This window comes from Pelobates fuscus, chromosome 4 (assembly GCF_036172605.1).
Source record: "Pelobates fuscus isolate aPelFus1 chromosome 4, aPelFus1.pri, whole genome shotgun sequence".
Lineage (NCBI taxonomy): Eukaryota > Metazoa > Chordata > Amphibia > Anura > Pelobatidae > Pelobates > Pelobates fuscus.
Window position 1 is genome coordinate 156,244,996 of NC_086320.1, and position 19,649 is coordinate 156,264,644.

The window sequence follows — 19,649 nt, forward strand, 5'->3', positions numbered from 1 at the left end:
TCCAGAGACCTCCTGTGGTCGCGTCGTCACACATTGCCCATGTTGCTAGAGTCTAATTCCAGCTTGGGATGGGATCCGAACAGCTTCCATGTGGCTCAGCCACCACTGCAACTTTTTTGTGAGAGAGACGGTCTGATTATAAGACCATGAGATCCATGGTTGATGAGCCTTCAGGTTTTGCACGGTGCGATTGTGCAGGGGGCCCCGTTAAGGTTGCCTAAATGGATAAATATAGAAGGCCTATCATCCAAGCCAGATCTCTTAGTGTGACCCGTGGTTTCCGGAGTATGCGGAAAACGTTCTACCTGATCACCACGATCTGGAAGGATGGGAGTTTCAGCACTGCCCTCACTGAGTCTACAGTAAAGCCCAGAAATTGAACCAACTGAAATGGTGCCATCGCAGACTTCTCTTCATTGGTGAGGAATCCGAGGTCCTGCAATAGCTGAACCACCAGAAATGTATCCAAGAGTGACCGGATCTTGTGCCATCAGACAACTGTCGTCCAGGTCCAAGTATATGATGGACAGGACCGTTGCCTGAACCCTTAGGAGAATGTGGATCCCCTCAATCTTGAAGTGCCTGTAGATGAAGTATGCGTTAAGGGAGCAGAGGTTTATTAACCGATGAAAATTGGCCATCTTTTTCTTCACCAAAAAAATATTGCTCAGGAAGCAGGGTGGGCCCTCCGACCTCTCTATCACACCTTTCAATCTGAGATTGTTCAGTTACATGTGGATCAGGGCCATCGATCCTGATCCATCCAAAGAGGCTGAGGAGGGACTAGTTGTACTGACCGGGCTTGAATTTTGATCCGGAAACTCTGTTTGAAGAACACAAGGGTCTTGGGAGAGTATATGTGGGAAATAGTCTGTGACTCTTACCTGAGGTAGGTCTGGCCCGGAGAGAGGAAGCATATCGTCCACGAGAAGATCAGCGGGGAAAGAGCAGGCTTGGTGTTGGTACAGGTAGGCTGAGGTGGAGAAGGACTCAAAAATTTGGGGTCTTATGCCAGAAAAGGCCGCTCTGCTGGTGACGTGGCCCTGTTGCCAACCAACCCTGGTGGAAAAATTATCCACGTAATGAAAGACCTTCCTTAAGGAGGCCTGTGACTTATTCAGGGATGCATAGATTGAGACATGATGATTCAGCTCCTTCATGAACTTGTCCCATAACAGGAAAATCTTAGCCTTGGGTCCCAATTCTTTGGAGGCCAGGTGCACCAGTTTTGCATCCAGTTTGAGAGGGCCTAGTAGGCATAATGCTCATTGGGTCCACTCACAAAGCAGGTGTCCCGTCAGGGCTTTGTAAGCCATCAGCAAAATCTGAGCCAGTGGGCCGCTGATATTTAGCAATTTATCTTTAGTAGCATAGAGGCCTTGCTCCAAATCGTTGTGGGGGTTCTTGCCAGACCTGGTCATAAACGTGACGGGGTCAAATTCTTGAGTGAGAGACACCTTCTCTGGTATCGTAGATCTAGGACATTCCCTGCAAAGTTTATTCCTGACGTCCTTTTCCAGAGGACGGCGAAGCCAGTAGTGCAGGAAATCAGTGGTATAGAGCTAAGTGGGTACATTCCAATTAATGGGGATGCCTTATAACACATGAGTCAAACAGTGGTTGACAATTGTGCTCCAGGATTTCTACTGGCTCGCCTGTCAGAGGGACTGAGTATAACATCCATCATGTTACCCCTGATAAGGTTTTCCTTGTCAGGATGTAGTAAGGGCCCATGGGAGGCAGACGTGGAGCCTAGCTCTGCCATTTTAAAAAAAAAACAGTGCCTTTGTTTGCCAAGGCCCTGCGGCTCTTCCAAGGGCATTGGCGAATGGAACCCGTGTCAAGAAAGTGGTGGGAAAAATATATATAAAATAAAATGAAGTGTAAGTGACCCTCCATCCACCAGGGGGATACTGACCAGAGTTTTAGACCCTTGAGTTGAAAGCTGGAAGAGGAGCCAAAATAAGTATCAAACTCTCTTTACAAAAATTGCTATATTATCAATTTAAAGTGACAAATTTGCAATTTGTTTCTGTATATCTCTTGACTTGGTTGGAAAATTCCAACACAGTCAAAATGAGTATTTCATAAAGATTCTGTCCTTATGAAACACTACTTTTTCAAGTGCTGCTTTGAGGTGGCTTTACACTTACAACAGCACAGCAGGCAAACAAAACAAACAAAACAAAAAAGATAGACACTTTTATGCCAGGATAAGTGTCCCAGTGACAATAAACTGAGTAATAATAATAAAAAACAAACAAATGTACTTACCTGTTTTTGTAATCTTTTAATACCCTGTTGGTGTAAAAAGTGGCAGCATCAGCCATCTCTTTGACATAGGGACCTGGTTTTGGGGACTAAAAATAAATAATGATTAGTTTGCGCATTGTTTGCTTCTTTCTCCATATTTAAATGTTCCTACAGTAAATGGTTACATTGGACATTGTTAAGTTTATAAGAATAACTTATAACAAAAGTATTAAACTCACCATTGCAACCCAACCAAGGGCTGGAATACTTTCACTGATTGCCGAAAGATGATTGAACATTTTACTTCCACGATTCTTTTCTCTATACGTCTGGATTTCAAGTATTCTTTCTGATATTGGCTTCAAAATCAAGGCCTCTTCAGCCTAAATAGAAGACATACAATTATAGTTGTTTTTTATTTGTTTTTGTTTGAGTTTTATCCTCCTAATGACTAAATAATATCAAATACGTCACAATATATGCCTAAATCCCCATTCACAAAAAAAGTGTTTTTAAGAACAAATTATAAGAAATTGTAATTATAAACTTTTTTCACACTGTGTACTTTATTTTACAGATGTTTTGGATGCATGTAAAAATTTACATGGAAAACACAAATATGTAATAACACAACATAAATAGACCTCCAGAAGACAGCTATTACTGGAAACATAATAGATTTTTCTCCAGTACTGGTTTTACTCAGCTCTCCTCTGACTCACTCAGAGGACTAGATGTAAAGACTTACAAGGTTATTCACTAAAGTGAGAATTCAAAGTGAATTTCATATTAAAGGGTAGAGTAGCCAAACTGCAAGTATAGTTACTTAGATCATTTTTCAAGTTAATCTATTTTCGCATCGAACTTGAAATTCACTTTGAATTCTCACTTTAGTGAATAACTCTGTCAATGAGTCTCTACAGTCTTGTTGAATAAAGCAGAGCTCTAATGTCTCTCAGCATATTACATGAAACAGTGAATGTAAAGGTTACGTTAAAGGGACACTATAGTCACCAGAACAGCTACTGCATAATGTAGTTGTGCTGGTGTGTACAGTAAGTCCCTGGAAGCTTTTTAAGGTTGCTGCCTAATAACAACACTAGTGGCTATCACTCGGACAATGTCAAATCAGTGAGTGTGTGTTTGTCTCAGTGAATGTGTGCTAGTCTCTCTTTTTCTGTCACATCCTTGTCATTAGGACTATCTTTCTAGTGTACATCCTATTCGTCATCTGTGGAGAGCAGCATTTCTACCCTGAATTCCCACAGTGTCTATAATTATATTTTGCAACTGCAAATTCCATATTTGTTGTGTTCGCCAGGTTCTATTTCGTAAGTCTGAATGTATTAAAATAATTTATATGTATTTGTATTGAAACAGAGAGCACTGGGTGCATAACCTGATATTTAAAGGGACACTATACTGTAGTCACTAACTTTAGCTTAATAAACCAGTGTTTGTGTATAGGTCATGCCTCTGAAGTCTCAATGCTTAATTCTCTGCCATTTAGGAATTAAATCACTTTTATTTCTGTCCATGCAGCCCTAGCCACCTTGCCTGGCTGTGACTGACACAGCCTGCATGAAACCAAAATGGTTTAATTTTCAATCAGATGTAACTTACTTTAAAAGGTTTTATCTCCTGTTCTGTAATTTGAACTGTAATTACATATAGGAGGCTAATGCAGGGTCTAGCAATCTATTAACAGAGCTGGAGATAAGAAATTCTAAATTAAACAGAATTTGCAATAAAGAAGTGAAAACATTAAATGACTATTTACAGGAAGTGTTTAGGAAGGCTGCACAAGTCACATGCAAGGAGGTGTGCCCAGGACGGCATAAACAAAGTGATTTAACGCCTAAATAGCAAAGAATTGAGCAGTGAGACTGCAGAGGCATGATCTATACATCCAAACTACTTAATTAAGCTAAAGTTGTTTTGGTGCCTATAGTGTCGCTTTAAGAATCACTCAGACCACATAATCTCAATGAAGTAGTCTGGGTACAGTGGTCCTGTTAATTTTTAGGAACACTATAGCGTTAAGAATACAAACCTGCATTCCTAACACTACAGTGTCCCTGTCTGTAGGTATATCTTGGTCATCCCCCCCATTTGAAAAAATAATTAATAAAATTAAGGTTTTCTTCACCTTTTCTCAGCGCTGAGGCTCCATTGTCACACTGCTCACCAGCCACTATAGGTGTGTTTTACCCTGAAATTGCAGTTTCTAAAAAACAGCAGTTTTACACTGCAGACTTAAAAGGACACTGGCCACTGCACCAAGACCACTTCACTGAAATTAAGTGGTCTGGGTGAACTTAGTGTCCTTTAACTCTGCAATGTAAAACATTGCCGTTTTTTAGAAACTGCAATTGTGGGTTAAAACACACCTCTAGCGGCTGTCCAGAGAGGCGCTTCAACTGCACTGGCTGCGTAAAACGTGATACTCAAAGCTTTCTTATTAAAGAAGTATTGGATGTGTGGGCAACCCCAATGATCTTGTAAGATTAAGATTGGATAGGACCCGCAACGAGGAAGCCATGCCTCCTCGATGATGTTGCGGGAGGTGGAGAAGTGAGCAGTGCCAATGGAGTCTCGGCACTAGAAAAAGGTGAGTAAAAAGTTTTTACACCATAATCTGGGGAGGCCTTGAATCTAACTAGAGACAGGGGTACTATAGAATTAGAAATATAGGTTTATATTTCTAATGCTTTAGTGTTCATTTATGCTTGCTGTTCTGACTTTAGGGGCTTTGACTGAAAGCATTAATGTAGAGTCAGTCTGGTTTGGGCACAAAAGCCCTGCATTGTGCTTGTGCTGCACTTTTTCAGGACCTTTCTTTGAAACAGGACGCATCACAGAAAAAAAGGACCTTCTATTTAGGAGGTATGCACTCCCATAACTGTGATATATATGCACAGTCTAGGAGGTAGTGAAAACTTGAACGCTATATTTGTTAGCACATTAAACCACCACCAATATCACATTTTTCAAAGTCATATAACTGTTTTAAAAAGATCACCATCATTGTAAATCCATTCCGCTTTTCAGTGTTTACAACAAAGCTGGATGTCTCAGAGCTTATGTACACATGGCGTTAAATCAAAAGTGCTTCATTAAAAAAATACAGTGACCTTTACACACTTATCTTGCATTAATATACCTTCTAAAATGTTATTAAAACAGAACATATTACTTAACTAAATCTTTGTTTTGCACTGAATGTTTGGAAATGGCCATAATCCACATTTTTGTTGAGTGTTTTTTCCAGAATGTGTAATGATTTAAATCCTCTAATGACTACAATGTTATGACATGCAATTTATTTTACAAGGATTTTTCATTCTTATTATACAAATTTGCTTTTGAAATGGTCCGGCTACACTCCATATAAGTCTCACTGTGGAAAATAAAATCAACTTTTTGTATTAACCATTCGGAGCTGAAGTGACGAGCAACACATGGACTGAATAACAGAAATCTGTCTCTCTGTACCTCTAAAGGGTAACTGCAGAAGCTGATTTTTTTAAGTGGTGAGAGTATGAATCAGTAAGTGCGTACGGGATCATCCAGATACATTTTTAAAGGAGTTTATTTGTGACTTTTAAATATGTTAAGAGTTGCCTGCTTTTAAAATTTTAAAAAGACATAATATTTTGGTATTGTTGTCACTTTGAAAAAGACCAAGGCAGCTAGAACGATGGTGAAACTGGCCAGAAGCCACATAAGCAAAAATACATTTGCACTTCCAGAAGAACCTTTGTACTTTAGCTCTCATTCCCATGCATGGGGTTATAAGTAAAGACTTGGGTCCTTCTGTACATAGAAAATTCATTTACACATGCAAATATTTTCCCAGATGGCATTTGGAAGCTTTATTTAAAGGGACACTATAGTCACCAGAACAACTACAGCTTAATGTAGTTGTTCTGTTGAGTATAATAGTTCCCTTCAGGCATTTTCATGCAAACACTGCCTTTTCAAAGAAACGGCAGTGTTTACATTGCCCCTAGAGACACCTCCAAGTGGCCACTCCTCAGATGGGCACTGGAGGTGCTTCCTGGCTTAGTGCTGCACAGTAGGCAGCCCTGCCGTTCAGCGTCTCCACGCTCTGCCTGGGGACGCTGGATTTTCCTCACAGAGATGCATTGATTCAATACATCTCTATGAGGAGGTGCTGATTGGCCAAAACAGTGTTTGGGCCCACCCCCTTGCTGATTTTAGCCAATCCAATGTTTCCACGTGGGGAAAAAACCCTGCAATTCTGATGATGCCACCAAGGGGGCGGAGCTAGCGCCGGCATACCCACACAGCGCTGGAAATAAGGTGAGTTTTATTAACTTTTAAAGGGGCTGAAGGGAGGGGGGGTCAAGCCACCTAAATGGTGGGTTAAACACTATAGAGTCAGGAATACATGTTTGTGTTCCTGACCCTATAGTGCTCCTTTAATCAATTCGCTATGAAAAGCCTTCTTGGTTATGTATTCTATACCACTGCCAGCAATTTGTTATTTTTACCCATCATTTAGACTTAATGACAGACCATTGTAATTCATCCACAAGAGTTTAAAATGTTTCTTGTCATTTGCTATGCCTTAATCTACATTATCCAAGTACATGAATATGAGAGAAACCAGACCAGTACAGTGTAGTGCATGTAATCTGATTATTAAATGAAAACTCTTACCTCTCGGGAAGTTACACCATAGAATAAAAATAACTATATATTATTAACCTGTTTTGTGACGCTCTATTTCTTTTAGATGCAAGTTAAAGATTTAGCAATTGAGATTACAGTTCAGTTAAGTCCTGGCACATCCAAAGCACAAAGTTTCAATGTTTACTCTAAAAACTAAATCGCAAAATGGTAATGCAATAAATATAAACCAACAGAATAAATACAAAAGAAATAAACTCCTCATTGTTTAAGCTGACTAGAAACTTTGTGGACTGACTTTTCTTTAAATGCAGTTCTGAATCTCAACATCACATGGTTCTTCAAAGTAGTTTCCTAAAATGGTACCGTATGTACTTGAGGATATTTAAATAAGAACTGTTACTGTGAGTGGCTGTCACCACCACACATTAAAGGCTTATTATACTATTTGTACCCTTTGTGGCAAAAATTGGCCACGCGTGCAGGATACATGATATAATTTTTCTGATCACATTGACAAATAATCCATTTCCTAATTATGCACATTTAAAAAGGCAAAGTAAGGTAAGGTAAGCAGACCCCACACTCATATTTTCAGTGACAGAATTTATTTGACCAATATCGAACAGGTGGACCTAGTAACGTTTCCGCACCTTAGCGCCTCTGTCCAGGTTCTGCATAGCAAGAGCTGTTGCTTACAGGTTGTTTGTACATGATAGTGTGCACTTGTCTGTCTGTCAGGGTATATCTCATTTGTATCTGGCAGTGTGTATGTGTGTGTGCGCATTACATTGTGTACTGTGTGTATGATTGGCAGTATTCTTGCATATGTGTCTGTGTGGCATTGTGAAACTGGGTATGTGTGTCTGTATTTGTAGTCTGGGAGTGTGTATCTCTGTATCTGTCTATGAGCTGGCCCTGCAATTTGGAGAGCTTACAGAAGGCTCTCAGACCAGAAAGTTAAGGGACAGAATGTGCATCTGTAGCTGGTATGGAGCATGGAGTGTTCCTAAAATGATTATAGCATGAGTATATTTTAAAAGGAATTACTGCAAAATCCTTTCTTTAACAGTACCGATTTCTGCTGGATACATAAACTGAAGATCCTTAAATTAATTCCTGAATCCCCTTACTATTAAGTATAAAATGCAGTGTTAATATTGGTGGCAAATTTCAATTTAGTTTTAGTATTGGTCTCTTGACTAAAAAGCCATTTTAGTTTTAGTCGTACCTTAGTCATCTGAATTGTTTTAGTTTTAGTCAACTAAATCTCCAGTAGATTTTAGTGGACTGACTCTTCAATAGATTTTAGTGGACTAAATCTCCAGTAGGTTTTAGTCGTCTAAATCTGCAGTAGACTTTAGACGACACAACTAAAATCTAATGGGTTTAGTTAAAGCCTCTGTCTCTTTTGCCCCTTCCCAAGCTCCTCTGTGTCTCTTTTGCCTCGTTTCCACTGAGCAGATCAGTTCGGGTCGGTTCTGTACGGTACGCTATTTTGTGTGTTTCTATTATGAAAGTGGCCCATACAACCGAACCAAACTGCACCATTCATGGTCCCCCTTCAGATGTAGGGCCATAGGAAATGGTACGGTACGGTTAGGGCGGAGCTACTGGCGTCATACGATACATTCCACTGATTGGCGGACAGAAAAAAGTCAATGCTCACATCAAAGGCAAGCGCGAAACAAACACCATGTCACCGTTTAGTCCAGATAATAGGAGAAGGATGCCTGCAAACAACAGCAAGGTCTGGTCGGCTCAGGAACTATCCACTTTCCTAACTATAATTAGCGATAGCGTTATTCGGAGTGAGCTTGATGGATCAGTGAGAAATGAAAAGGTGTATAAAGATATTTCTCAGCGGATGGCAGCTGGGGGATTTGAACGGACATCGGGTGATGATACCTCAACCTTTTCTTATGTTTCTCACGATGGTCCATCAACGTCGTTCAGCAGCACCAGTACGATGACATCAACACCGACCCAACCACAGAGTATGCCCAATGCAATGAACTCACTCAAAATGCTTCTATGTAGTTTGTTTGCATAATTAAATCCATAACCATAATTGTACATTGTCTGTATATACTGCTATTTAAATTTCATTGTGTTTTGAGCTTATCTTAAGTATATTGTGTTTATTGAGTTTATTTTAATTTGTGCTTATACTGTTCTTATGTGTTACATATTTTCTTTATTTACATTATGTTAGATAATATATATATCCACCTGTTTTTTGTACCAATTGCTAAAAAAACCCACTATTCTGGTCTTTTTTATATTCCAGGTGATAGGAGACGGTTTCAGCTGGATTTGCGCACAGTCATGGAGGCTATGCGGGCAGCAGAGGAAAGGCAGCAGGAAAGGATGGAGAACATTTCTGAGCGGTGGTTTCAGGCACTGCGTCAGGATGCCCAGGAAGCGAGGCGCCAGGAGGCAGAAATTGCCCGGCAGCAGATGGAGCAGTTGGCTACCTTCAACCAGGCCTTCCCTGGTGTCCTTGGGCAGCTTGTTCAAGTGCTGGGAGGCAGTAGTGATCCCAGGTCACCGCCCAGGCAGTCCGGAAATTAGTAGTGCCTTTCAGCCAGCACAGGACCTGTACACTTTTTTATTTTTTAGTAAAAATATTTATTTTTGTTTTTTGTAAAAAAGGTTTATTTGTAAATATATTTTTTTTTTTTTTTTTTTTTTTTTTTTTTTTAATTCTTTATTTTCATTGTGCATGAAATAACAATAGGCGAGCAGAGCCACAATAGCAGCTGCAGGCCTTTCATAACATTTTTACAAATTAAATTGTGGTAGATTAAACAGCACTTTTTTTTTTTTAAAAGCAAACATGCAAATATCCATCGTTATGACAATAGTAGATATATATAGATTCATTAAGCTATACAAGCCTATGAATTGTCAAGTTTAGTTACGTTTAAGATTATATTAAATGAGGCAAGCATGCAAATTTCTAGCGTTCTGACAATAGTAGATATACATAGATTCACTAAGCTATACAGGCCTATGAATTGTTAAGTTTAGTTACGTTTAAGATTATATTAAATGTTACAACAGGTTAAAGTAAAAGGAATAAAACAAGCTTGGACCATGTAACTAGGATTACTGAGCATATGATAATGTTTTAGTTAATAGAACCGTCTGGCTGCCTAAGTGTACAATCTGCAATCTGCATATCTTTACAAGGTATATACAAGTGAGGCACATATTGGATAGCACGTTGAGGCATTATTTAAGCAGGCTGTGTGCCTAGCATTGAACTTAGTTTGCGTTACAAAAATTGACAAGTGGTTCACTTAATGCTGACATATTATTAAACATGCTCGGCAACGAGTTAGTATCGATTTTGCTTAAAACCATGTATGGTTGACCTATTATGCTTGTTAATGAGTCCGTTTAATGAAAACGAGAAGGTAAGCTGAAGTCCCTCATTGTCCATCAGGTTGGGGGCTGATAGGATAGATAGAAGGCTGTAGACTGACCCTATGGAGGCATGCTCGTTCATAGGTCACAGGGGTAGTCTTTTTAGCCTATGCCCATTGCAGTGACTTGTGTCCTGCCTGCGTCGTTTGTCTCAGGGGCTCCTCTGGGCCGGGAATCAACTCCCTTTGCATTCCGTAGAGTGTGCAGCTTTGCAGCTCCTCGCTTGGCAGCAGTGGCGTGAAGGGGATGATAGAAGTTCCCGGTTCCCGGAACAGGTGAGTGGCTTGTGTGGGGACCAGGTTTTGCGGCATAGCTCCCATGTATGTGTGGATCCATGCGTTTGCCCAGGTAGCCAGGTGACTTTTCCCGCCTGTGAGGTCGCTGGCTTTTGCGTGTCGTTTCGGCCTTTCTGGGTGCTTGCGGGGGGTGCCTGTAGTGGAGGCGACGGGTTTTAGGACGGATCCATGTGGCCACTATCTTGACTGCCTGTCTGTGGGCCATTCCGCGGTCGCATAATAGTGCCCAGAGGCTCGCGCAGAGCCGATCGAGTTCCAGTAGAGGATTCGCGGCGTGTTGGGCGTATGTGCTCCGCTTCTTGGGCCTATGATGGGCGGCCATCTTAGCTTCGTCCCCGCTGTCCGATGCCTCCCAACGGGATGGTCTCGCTTATGTGGGTGCCGTGATGTCCCTCACGGCAGGGGGGGGAAACAGGGGTCCCGTTTACCTCTAGGTGCCACAGCAGTGTGGGCAGCCGGGAGACCGGCCGTATCCTCTCGGCTGTTCCCGCGAGTAGGCCCAAAGAGGCTTCAGGGTGTGACCTCCGGTATATTAGCCAGGAGCCTTGAGAAGCTGTCTCTCGTGCGTGGAGAAGTATTTTAGCCGAGTCCCAGCTCGTTTTCTCGAGTGGAAAGTCGTTAGTTTTGCGTTTTTAGCGGGTTTTCGGCAGGAGCTCTCTCCCAGTTCTTCTTTGTTAAGTAAAAAATGGGGCTATACACTGGAAAGGATCTGACAACACTTACCATTTCATCATAGACATGTGCAAGGGGTGTGCCGTGTGTAGTGAGAAGGGCCCTCGCTACCATAAAGCGGTACAGGTTGCCACCTTAGGATGCACTGGCCCAGAGTGCACAATTTACAGGTGACAGGCAGGACAAGGGTACGCAGAGCTTCTTGCTAGTCACCTTACTTTGTGTTGCCTTCTGGAGCAGAGAAGTGGATGTATTGACACTCGACTGTTTGCTGGAGGGGAATTAACATATCCTCTACCGCAGTCCATGAGATCACCCTGTGTAGCCAAAACTCCTTGCACCAATTTGCCCTGTCTCCTATTTAGGATGAGAGACTGACAACCCCGGACTGGATGATCCAGCTCCTCTTCAACCACTGTGAAGCTGTGAGTCTTTGTTTTTACACAAGGGTAAAGCTGTCACTAAATTAACTTCCTCGGTTAGGTTCTGGAATCTAGTGCTGGCTTCCATATCTATGTCCAACATCACAGCCTCCTTCGCACAGTCCAATCAAATGCTTCTCATATTATGGAGCGTAAGTATTGGCTCCAGAAGTAATGTGTGAAGTGGTATAATCTGCGCTCTAGGATATAGGTGATGTGGATTTTCCTCTGTGGAGTTAATTGTGGAGGCAGTGCAGCTCCTGGTGACTGGTGGGGAAGCAGGGACTCCTTGCAGGGACTCCTCGTAAATATATTTTTTTACTTTGTACTTGTAAGTATATTTTGAAAGATCACTTTTTTTGTTGAATAAAAAACAGGAGAGACTTTGTATGTGTCTGATTAAATGTAAAACTTTATTAAAACTTTAATAAAATCGTAATAAAATGTTAATAAAATCAGGGTAAGTAATTAAAGTTGAGGTGCCGCATCAGAGCCTGACGTATTTCACTGCACTCTTCTTCGCTATCCTGTGTAATTACCCGTCCTGGTTCTTCTGCAGACGTATTCCAATCCTGGTGGAAGTCTTCTCCATGTCTTTCACAAAGATTGTGACGAGCACAGCAAGTAAGCACCATGAATTTGACAAGTGCAATGTCACTGTCATTCCTCTTCATAAGACAACGCCATCTACCCTTAAGTCTTCCGAATGCCTTTTCAACTACGACCCGTGCCCTGGATGTTTTATTGTTGTAGGTTTGTTGTTCTGGTGTCAGGCGGCCATTGTCAGGAAATGGTTTCAGGAGCCAATTTTGTAAAGGGTAGGCAGAGTGCTGTGGAAGGCCCCACCTGTTCTCAAAGTAGTCAGCCATATCTTTAAGCTTTTGCCAGTCCGGAAAATGAATAATTTCAGGAGCTAGCAATGTGCATACAGCCTTACAGAAGTCCTGCACACACCGGCACACTGATGATTTACTGACACCAAAAGAATGACCTATACTTCTGTATTCACTGTTGGTAGCCAGCTTCCACAGTGCCATGGCAACTCTTTTCCTCACAGGCAAACAGGCTCTGAAGTTGGTGGTTTGCGTCTCCATCGCTGGACATAGCTTTGCACAAAAGTATAAAAATGTTTCCTCCGACATTCTGAAATTGTGCACCCACTGTGTGTGTGTGAATCCAGGGACGGTCACATCCCACCACTCATTGGCGCGGCGGAGAGCCCAAATGACTGGTCGGCGGCGCTGCTTTGATAAAAGGAGAAGCATCTTAAAAAAAAAAAAGAAAGAAAAGACAGATGTTACCATATCACTAATAATACAACATAACATACTTTTCACGGACAGATAGCATCATGTATAAAAGCGAGCAACATAAATAACATAAGGAGTATTTATGTATAAGGTGTAGTTCTTGAATTTTACATATGTGTGCAACATGTATGTTGTTAAATACACAATGTATATCCTTCCCATCTTATATTAGATTCTTTACATATTCTGTATTATTTTTATTTTTTAATACGTGTAGAACTACATGACAAATGGCATAAAGTTGCTTACCCTATAGCGCTGCTGTCTTTGTCTTTGCCGCACAAAGGTGTACTTCTCCTCCCGGCTCAAGACCCAAGCCATAAGTTTTCTTCTCTTTTCTGCTGTGTTTCTCTTCACCGCTCGCAACCTTCTCTCATAAAGTGCGGCATGTATTTTAATTTCAAAGAACCAAAATCCAAATAGAGCAAAGATGAGCTGCTGGATGACCTCCATTATTGTTATTTGTAGCGTCACGTATGTTGTCGCATTTGGCGTAAACCACGCAAGCCTCCAGGCGTTCCAACTTGCAGTGGAAACGCTTGCCTGAATAGGCCGGACCATTCAAAACCTTCCAAACTGTACCGACCCAAACCGATCAGCTCAGTGGAAACGAGGCATTTGTGACCTTCCAGCCCCTCTAGGTGTCTTTCTCCCAAGCCCTAGTCTGTCTCTTTTGCCCCTTCCACAGATCCTCTGTGCAGCGATAATTTTCTGGAAATTTCTATTTAGTTTTAGTCATAGTCTTTTGACTAAAAAGCCATTGTAGTTTTAGTCATATTTTAGTCATCTGAACTTCTGAAAAATTTTAGTCGACTAAAATCTGACTAAAATTGTTAATCGGCAAAATTAACACTGTTAAAATTGTCATTATTTATCATGTATCTCACAAACAGCCACTGTAGCACAGTAACATTAGGTATACTGCTAACCATTACTACTATCAGTAGCTGATAGTGAAATGTCACTTGGAGTGATCAATGAGTACATTTGGCTGCTGGTCTCATATTTTTCTGTCAAATCATCTCTTTACACTCCAGCTTACTTCCTAAAGGTGTATAGCATTCCTAATGTACCCAAATTACTAGACAATTCAGTATGATTATATCATGAGAATACTGAAATGTTATAGTAATGCAAGTGTGTAACTATCACTTCACGGTTATGGTACCCCAGGTTCAACTAATGCTGTAACTGTCCTCAAAGCATATCATTTTCAATAAAGGTAAATAATACATATAGTTGCTTTGGAAGCTGTTATAGCTTTACTTACACACAGCCCCTCACAACGCTGCCATTCTTGGCGGGTCTGCGGATGTTACAGTGCAGTAATATGAACCCTCCACTGTCACCTCATCTCTGCTATGATTGGCCCTGCCTGGGAACAGTTCCCCAAGTAGGACGAAATCCTCTGTGCTATAGCAGACATGCTAGTTTAATTGCGATCACATTGAGCGAGTGCATTCCATACTCCCACGGCAAACATGAGGAATACCTGGGGGATTAACACTGTGACAGGGTGCAAGAGTCACCTGAGGCCCTCTTGCTTCTTCTGTCACTCAGTTCTCTGCATCTTTATGGCTCTGGACCGCAAGGAACATATATATATATATAAAACTTCACCCCTCCTAGAATGCCTATTTTGTTGACTGCATAAATGCTACACATAAAACACATGAAGTTCTTCCAAGCATATTATGCATTGCAAGCCTATTTGCTCAAAAATAATATGAAAATACTCATAAATATAATAATATGAAATACTCATAAAGACTGTGTTGGCATTTCACAGAAATTCCAATGCAGTCAAAATATATCATAAGACAAAGTACGGACTACTTTGTCTTTTGTATTATCCCTATGCTTGACAAAAGGGTAGAGCTACCACTGTAAAGCATTGTCGAGCCCCCAGCTATTACTGGAGATAAGGGCTTTGTCTATGGAGGGTCCCTCTGTCTTGCAGGATTCTGCATGTACATTACTGTTGTACTTTCATACATGCGTCGGGATTAGAGCACTAAGGTTGGTTCCAGGCAGATGAAACGCCAGGAGCTGAAGAGTACCTGCAGGTAGATGAATGTGACGGCAGTGAAGGACAGCTCCAGGTAAGTAAAACTCACCTTTCACTGTCCCCCATGGCTACCTTATTGACAAATATGCAAACACACCAGAATTTGACAGCGCCGCATTCTAGGTAATTCGGCTGAAATCAGCAAAGATGCGGGCAGGGCCAATTGCCGTTTTAGGAAATCAGCACCTCCTTATAAAGATGTATTGAATCAATGCATCTCTATGAGGAAAATTCTGCATCTCCATGTAGAGAGTGGAAACGTTAAATGGCAGTGCTGCCTACTGTGCAGCACTGCCCCAGGAAGCACCTCCACTGGCCATCTGAGGAGTGGCCACTTGGAGGTGTCCCTTGGGGTCAATGTAAACACTGCTTTTTCTCTGAAAAGGCAGTGTTTGCATTAAAATGCCTGAAGGCAATGATTGTAGTCACCAGAACTACTACATTAAGCTGTAGTTGTTCTGGTGACTATAGTGTCCCTTTAATTAAGTGGTTTCAGTACAAACAGAATACATTGTGTTTTTCTATAAAAAGCTGGGGGTTGGACCAGAGATCATCAGTCAGGAGCTACCCGGAGGAAACTGCTCAGCATTAGATTATAAGTGAGTAAATATTTTTTTTATTTTTGAAGGGATGGCCCCATAATCTAAAAGTAAGGAACACTAACATTACAAATAAATATGTATTTTTAATATTAGTGTGTCCCTTTAATCCCTATATTTATTTTCAGGGTTTGCATAATTAGTTTCTTTACAGTGCAGTTGACATAATGTAGAACCAGTTATTTCCAAGAATGATTAGACAGCCATCTAAGGACATAGGATCATTGTTTGTTTATTCAAGCATTCTGCTAAACGCTACAAAAACAGATCAATCTACAGCACAGTCACATCTTCACTAAGAGTCATCTCCACAAGCAAGCTAAAATATCTTTATATGCAAAGTTGTAATACTTAGTTCATTTAACATTCCTTTTTCATCTATTTCTTATGACAAAGCCCATTACTGACTTGCCATTTTAATATTGTTCTAACGTTTGAGACACTGGGAAATGAACTCTATTGGATCCTGCGAGACCCGTGAGACCTCATGATGAGCAAAAGTCTTGTCACTTTATACACAAGACAGTTGCTTAAGTTTACTGTACAATCCTTAGCATAAACACTTCTATTTTATTGCAGTGTTCTTTATGTGATTTTTAAAATCTCTCTTAACCTCCCTTGTATGCTTGTAAGTCTTCTAAACCCCACTACCAATTGAGTGTCTCCTAAATCTCCCTTACCCCCCTCTTTTTTTATCTTACATGCTGTTAAATCTCTTCTAACCTCTCTTATAATAGATCATGCTCAGAGTCTAAGCAAAGTACATGCTTCAAATATAGATTGATACATGTACCTTTTTTGGTAGGCTGCATTACCTCTTAAATGTCATCCTTACATTGACTGACTTCACAGATCTACAGTCAATGTACTGACTGGATAAATTATTTGAGATTTCCATAGTATTACATGACTCTCAGCTACATCGTGATTCAACATTTTCATTGTGCCATGCAATCTTAATTTAAATTTTAGCTCTTTATTATCAGTGACAAACCGATGTCACAAAATGCATATCCCTTAACATTACAAAATGGAAATGTTCATTTTTTGTGGTTGGTTGGAAAGTTTGCCATGGTGGGACTTTTTCGGGACATTTTTGATGAATTCTTGAAATGCGATCATTTACGTAACTGAAAATGTAATTAGAACCATTATTGTCTTGTTTACACTGACTCATTACAAAACACATTACTGTAAAGCTTGGAGGTTCATTGATGTAAAGTTCTGTTATATACTCAGACAGAACAAAAATGTGGAGCTCCAAGGAAAGTGGGACACTGGCATAGAATAGAGGGGCAGAGGACTAAAAGAGGAATACTTCGAACAGTAGTGAACAAGCAACTCCAAACTGTGATGGACACGAAGATACTTGTTGCATATCAGCACCCTACTCTCACCCAAAGTGACACTTAGTGGCATGCTAAGCTTCGAGTCCCTTTTGTAGACAGAATGTTGTGCATCATAATGCAGGGATGACAGCTACAGAGTAATTCTAGCTATATCACTCCAACACTTTCCGGTTTGGTTCAGTGGCACTGACCTCAATTTATGACGCGTGCTGTTGCGCCGGCATCCTGACAGCATAGACACAGAAGTGCATCTTATTCAGTGTTCTGTTACATTTTGGGGGCGTACTTACGGCAAACACCCTCCGAACATATAAATAGGTATCTTCTACAGTCCCCTGTGCTCTGTTGTGGTTCCTAAAGTCCCAATAGTGCGTTCCTGATTATATTTACTGATTTTCAGTTTTTTTTTGACTCACCAATTCCTGACTATACTAATATCTGGCTTCCCTGACCTGGCTTTGAACCTCATACATCTGATCTCTGGCTTCCTTTTGACCATGGCTTGTCTTTGAGCTCCCTGTTCACTATTTCTGTTATGCTCGTTAAGACCGGCCACTCTAAGGATTGGTATACGTGCATTCTATTCTCTGGGTTTATACTCTGCATATTGGGATATATTTATATACCATGTCACTGATCTACTATATGAGTGCTGTGTATTCCTGCAAGATAAAACTCCAATATATCCCTTCCCTGGCCACTTATTGGCAGAACTATATTAGATGTAGCTTTTGTTATCCCCCAGACTGCCCTTCTTATTGTGATATTATACCCTGCTTGCTCTATATTGTAAGCTAGTTTGAGTAGGATCTTCATTAAAAACTCTTGGTTCTGTCAAAATTTGAAATTGTATTCTCATTTGCTGTTAAATCCCCACTTTTTAAAATTGTACAGCGCTGCAGAATAAGTTGGTTCTATATAAATGCCAATAATAATTAATAGGTGCCAGATAAGATAATATATATCAATTTCTCTTTTAATATGAGAAAGTAGAGAAAGAGAGAGAGAGAGATCAAGATTTTAACATTGGTTTATAATGAGATCTTATCTATCCAAATCAAGCACAGCTATTATCTCATCAAAGAAGATTGTTATTTTAATCTGAAAATGGTTGACACAAATATTAGGAGACTGCTTCTAAACTAAGGCAGCACAGGAAGAAAGAAAAATAATGTTAAAACAAATGATGTAAAAGAGAGGCTGGAAAAACCTCCAGCATGTCTAAGGCATGTGCTACATGAAACGTCTTGTCACTTTAGACAGGAGACAGTTGCATCAGATTACTTTACAAGCCTTTGCATAAACACTTCTGTTTTATTGCAGAGTTCTGTAAGGTCTTTTTTTTTTTTTTTTTAATCTACCTAAAACGGAACACAACATAAGTGGTACTTTCTTTTATGACAAATTTCTAGTAATTTATTTATTTGTAAATATCGTTTTATTGAGATAGTTCCAAGGTAAACAAATCGCATTTAGTCTGTGAGCAGTTTGTGGTTTTGAGATACGCAGATCTCCAAAGAAGTAGTGGAAGTTGAGACTCGCAGGTCTCTGGGCTCAGTAGGTTTCAAATTTATAATATTTACAAAGCTTGTTGCAGATTAATTACAGTTTGTCAGTTGCGTTATCTATGTTCAGGTGATTTGTAGTCGCTCGCTCTGCTCTATGCTTAGTTTTTAATCGTAGGTTCTATCGTTAACTTGTTCTTACGTGTTGCAAGTGTCTCTCGGTCTTTAGTGTCTTTCGTCAATATTGGGTCTAGAATAGGGATAGTGGGGGCTGGGGAGGAGGGGTAAGTGTGTTGTAACCCTTAGTGGCCCTCGTCTCGTCCGTATGTTTCATGACCTCTTTTCAGGTTGCTGGTTGTCATGTGTTTTTGGTGTAGTGAGAGGGTTATCCTATTCTTCTGTGTGTTCTTGGATGGGGTTTGATCTCTAGGGGCAGTATGTCTGTTTGTTCGTTCGACTAATGCCCCTTTCAGTCTCCTCCATTGTCTACATTCAATGGTACTGTATAATCGCTGAGTTAGATGTTGTGTATTATCTCCTACCAGTGTGGTTCCTCCCTTCCCTAGTTCTTGTTTTGTCTGCCCCCTGACATTTAAGATTGTGCTTGTTACTGTCACGTTCTGTTCCTGGTTGCGGATCATTCTGGTAATGGCTTCTGGTATCCAGTACTCCTTTTGCTATTCTTGTTTAATATTTCTTGGTTTTTGGTTTTCTATTCTGTGTCTGGTTTTCTTTATGCTGGGATTTCTGGGTTCATTCCTATAGTTCGTCCCTGGATTTCCCAGTCTCCAGGTTTCCTTTAAATGTTTGTTTTATGTGCCACACCCTTATGTTTCCAGCTTTCATTATGTGTTGGAGTTCCTGCAGGCAGCGGCTCAAAGCTTCTGTCCTTTCTTGCAGGTAAGTGCTATATATGTGTTCTTAATCTGTGGTTGTTTTAGCATACATTAGGCAGTGTAGGACCTGCCAGATATGGGGTACATTGGCGTTGTTGGCAGGCTTATGCAATGTATGATCATATAGTGTGACTAAACCCCCATGATTTCCATATGTAGTACTTAGTTATTTCTCCTCTTGTTTTGCCTTT

At 40.6% G+C, this 19,649-nt stretch overlaps 1 protein-coding gene across 2 annotated transcripts in view; it reads right to left on the bottom strand.

Annotated features, from left to right (window-relative positions):
- CAP2 (cyclase associated actin cytoskeleton regulatory protein 2) overlaps positions 1-19,649 on the bottom strand; it is a 186,982-nt gene that overhangs the window by 39,800 nt on the left and 127,533 nt on the right. For both annotated transcript variants that reach the window (XM_063451696.1, XM_063451695.1), the window contains exons 5-6: positions 2,493-2,636; positions 2,275-2,360 (exon numbers count right to left, since the gene is read on the bottom strand). In XM_063451696.1, coding sequence (XP_063307766.1) covers positions 2,275-2,360; positions 2,493-2,636 — 230 coding nt within the window. The remainder of the gene's footprint in view (positions 1-2,274; positions 2,361-2,492; positions 2,637-19,649) is intronic.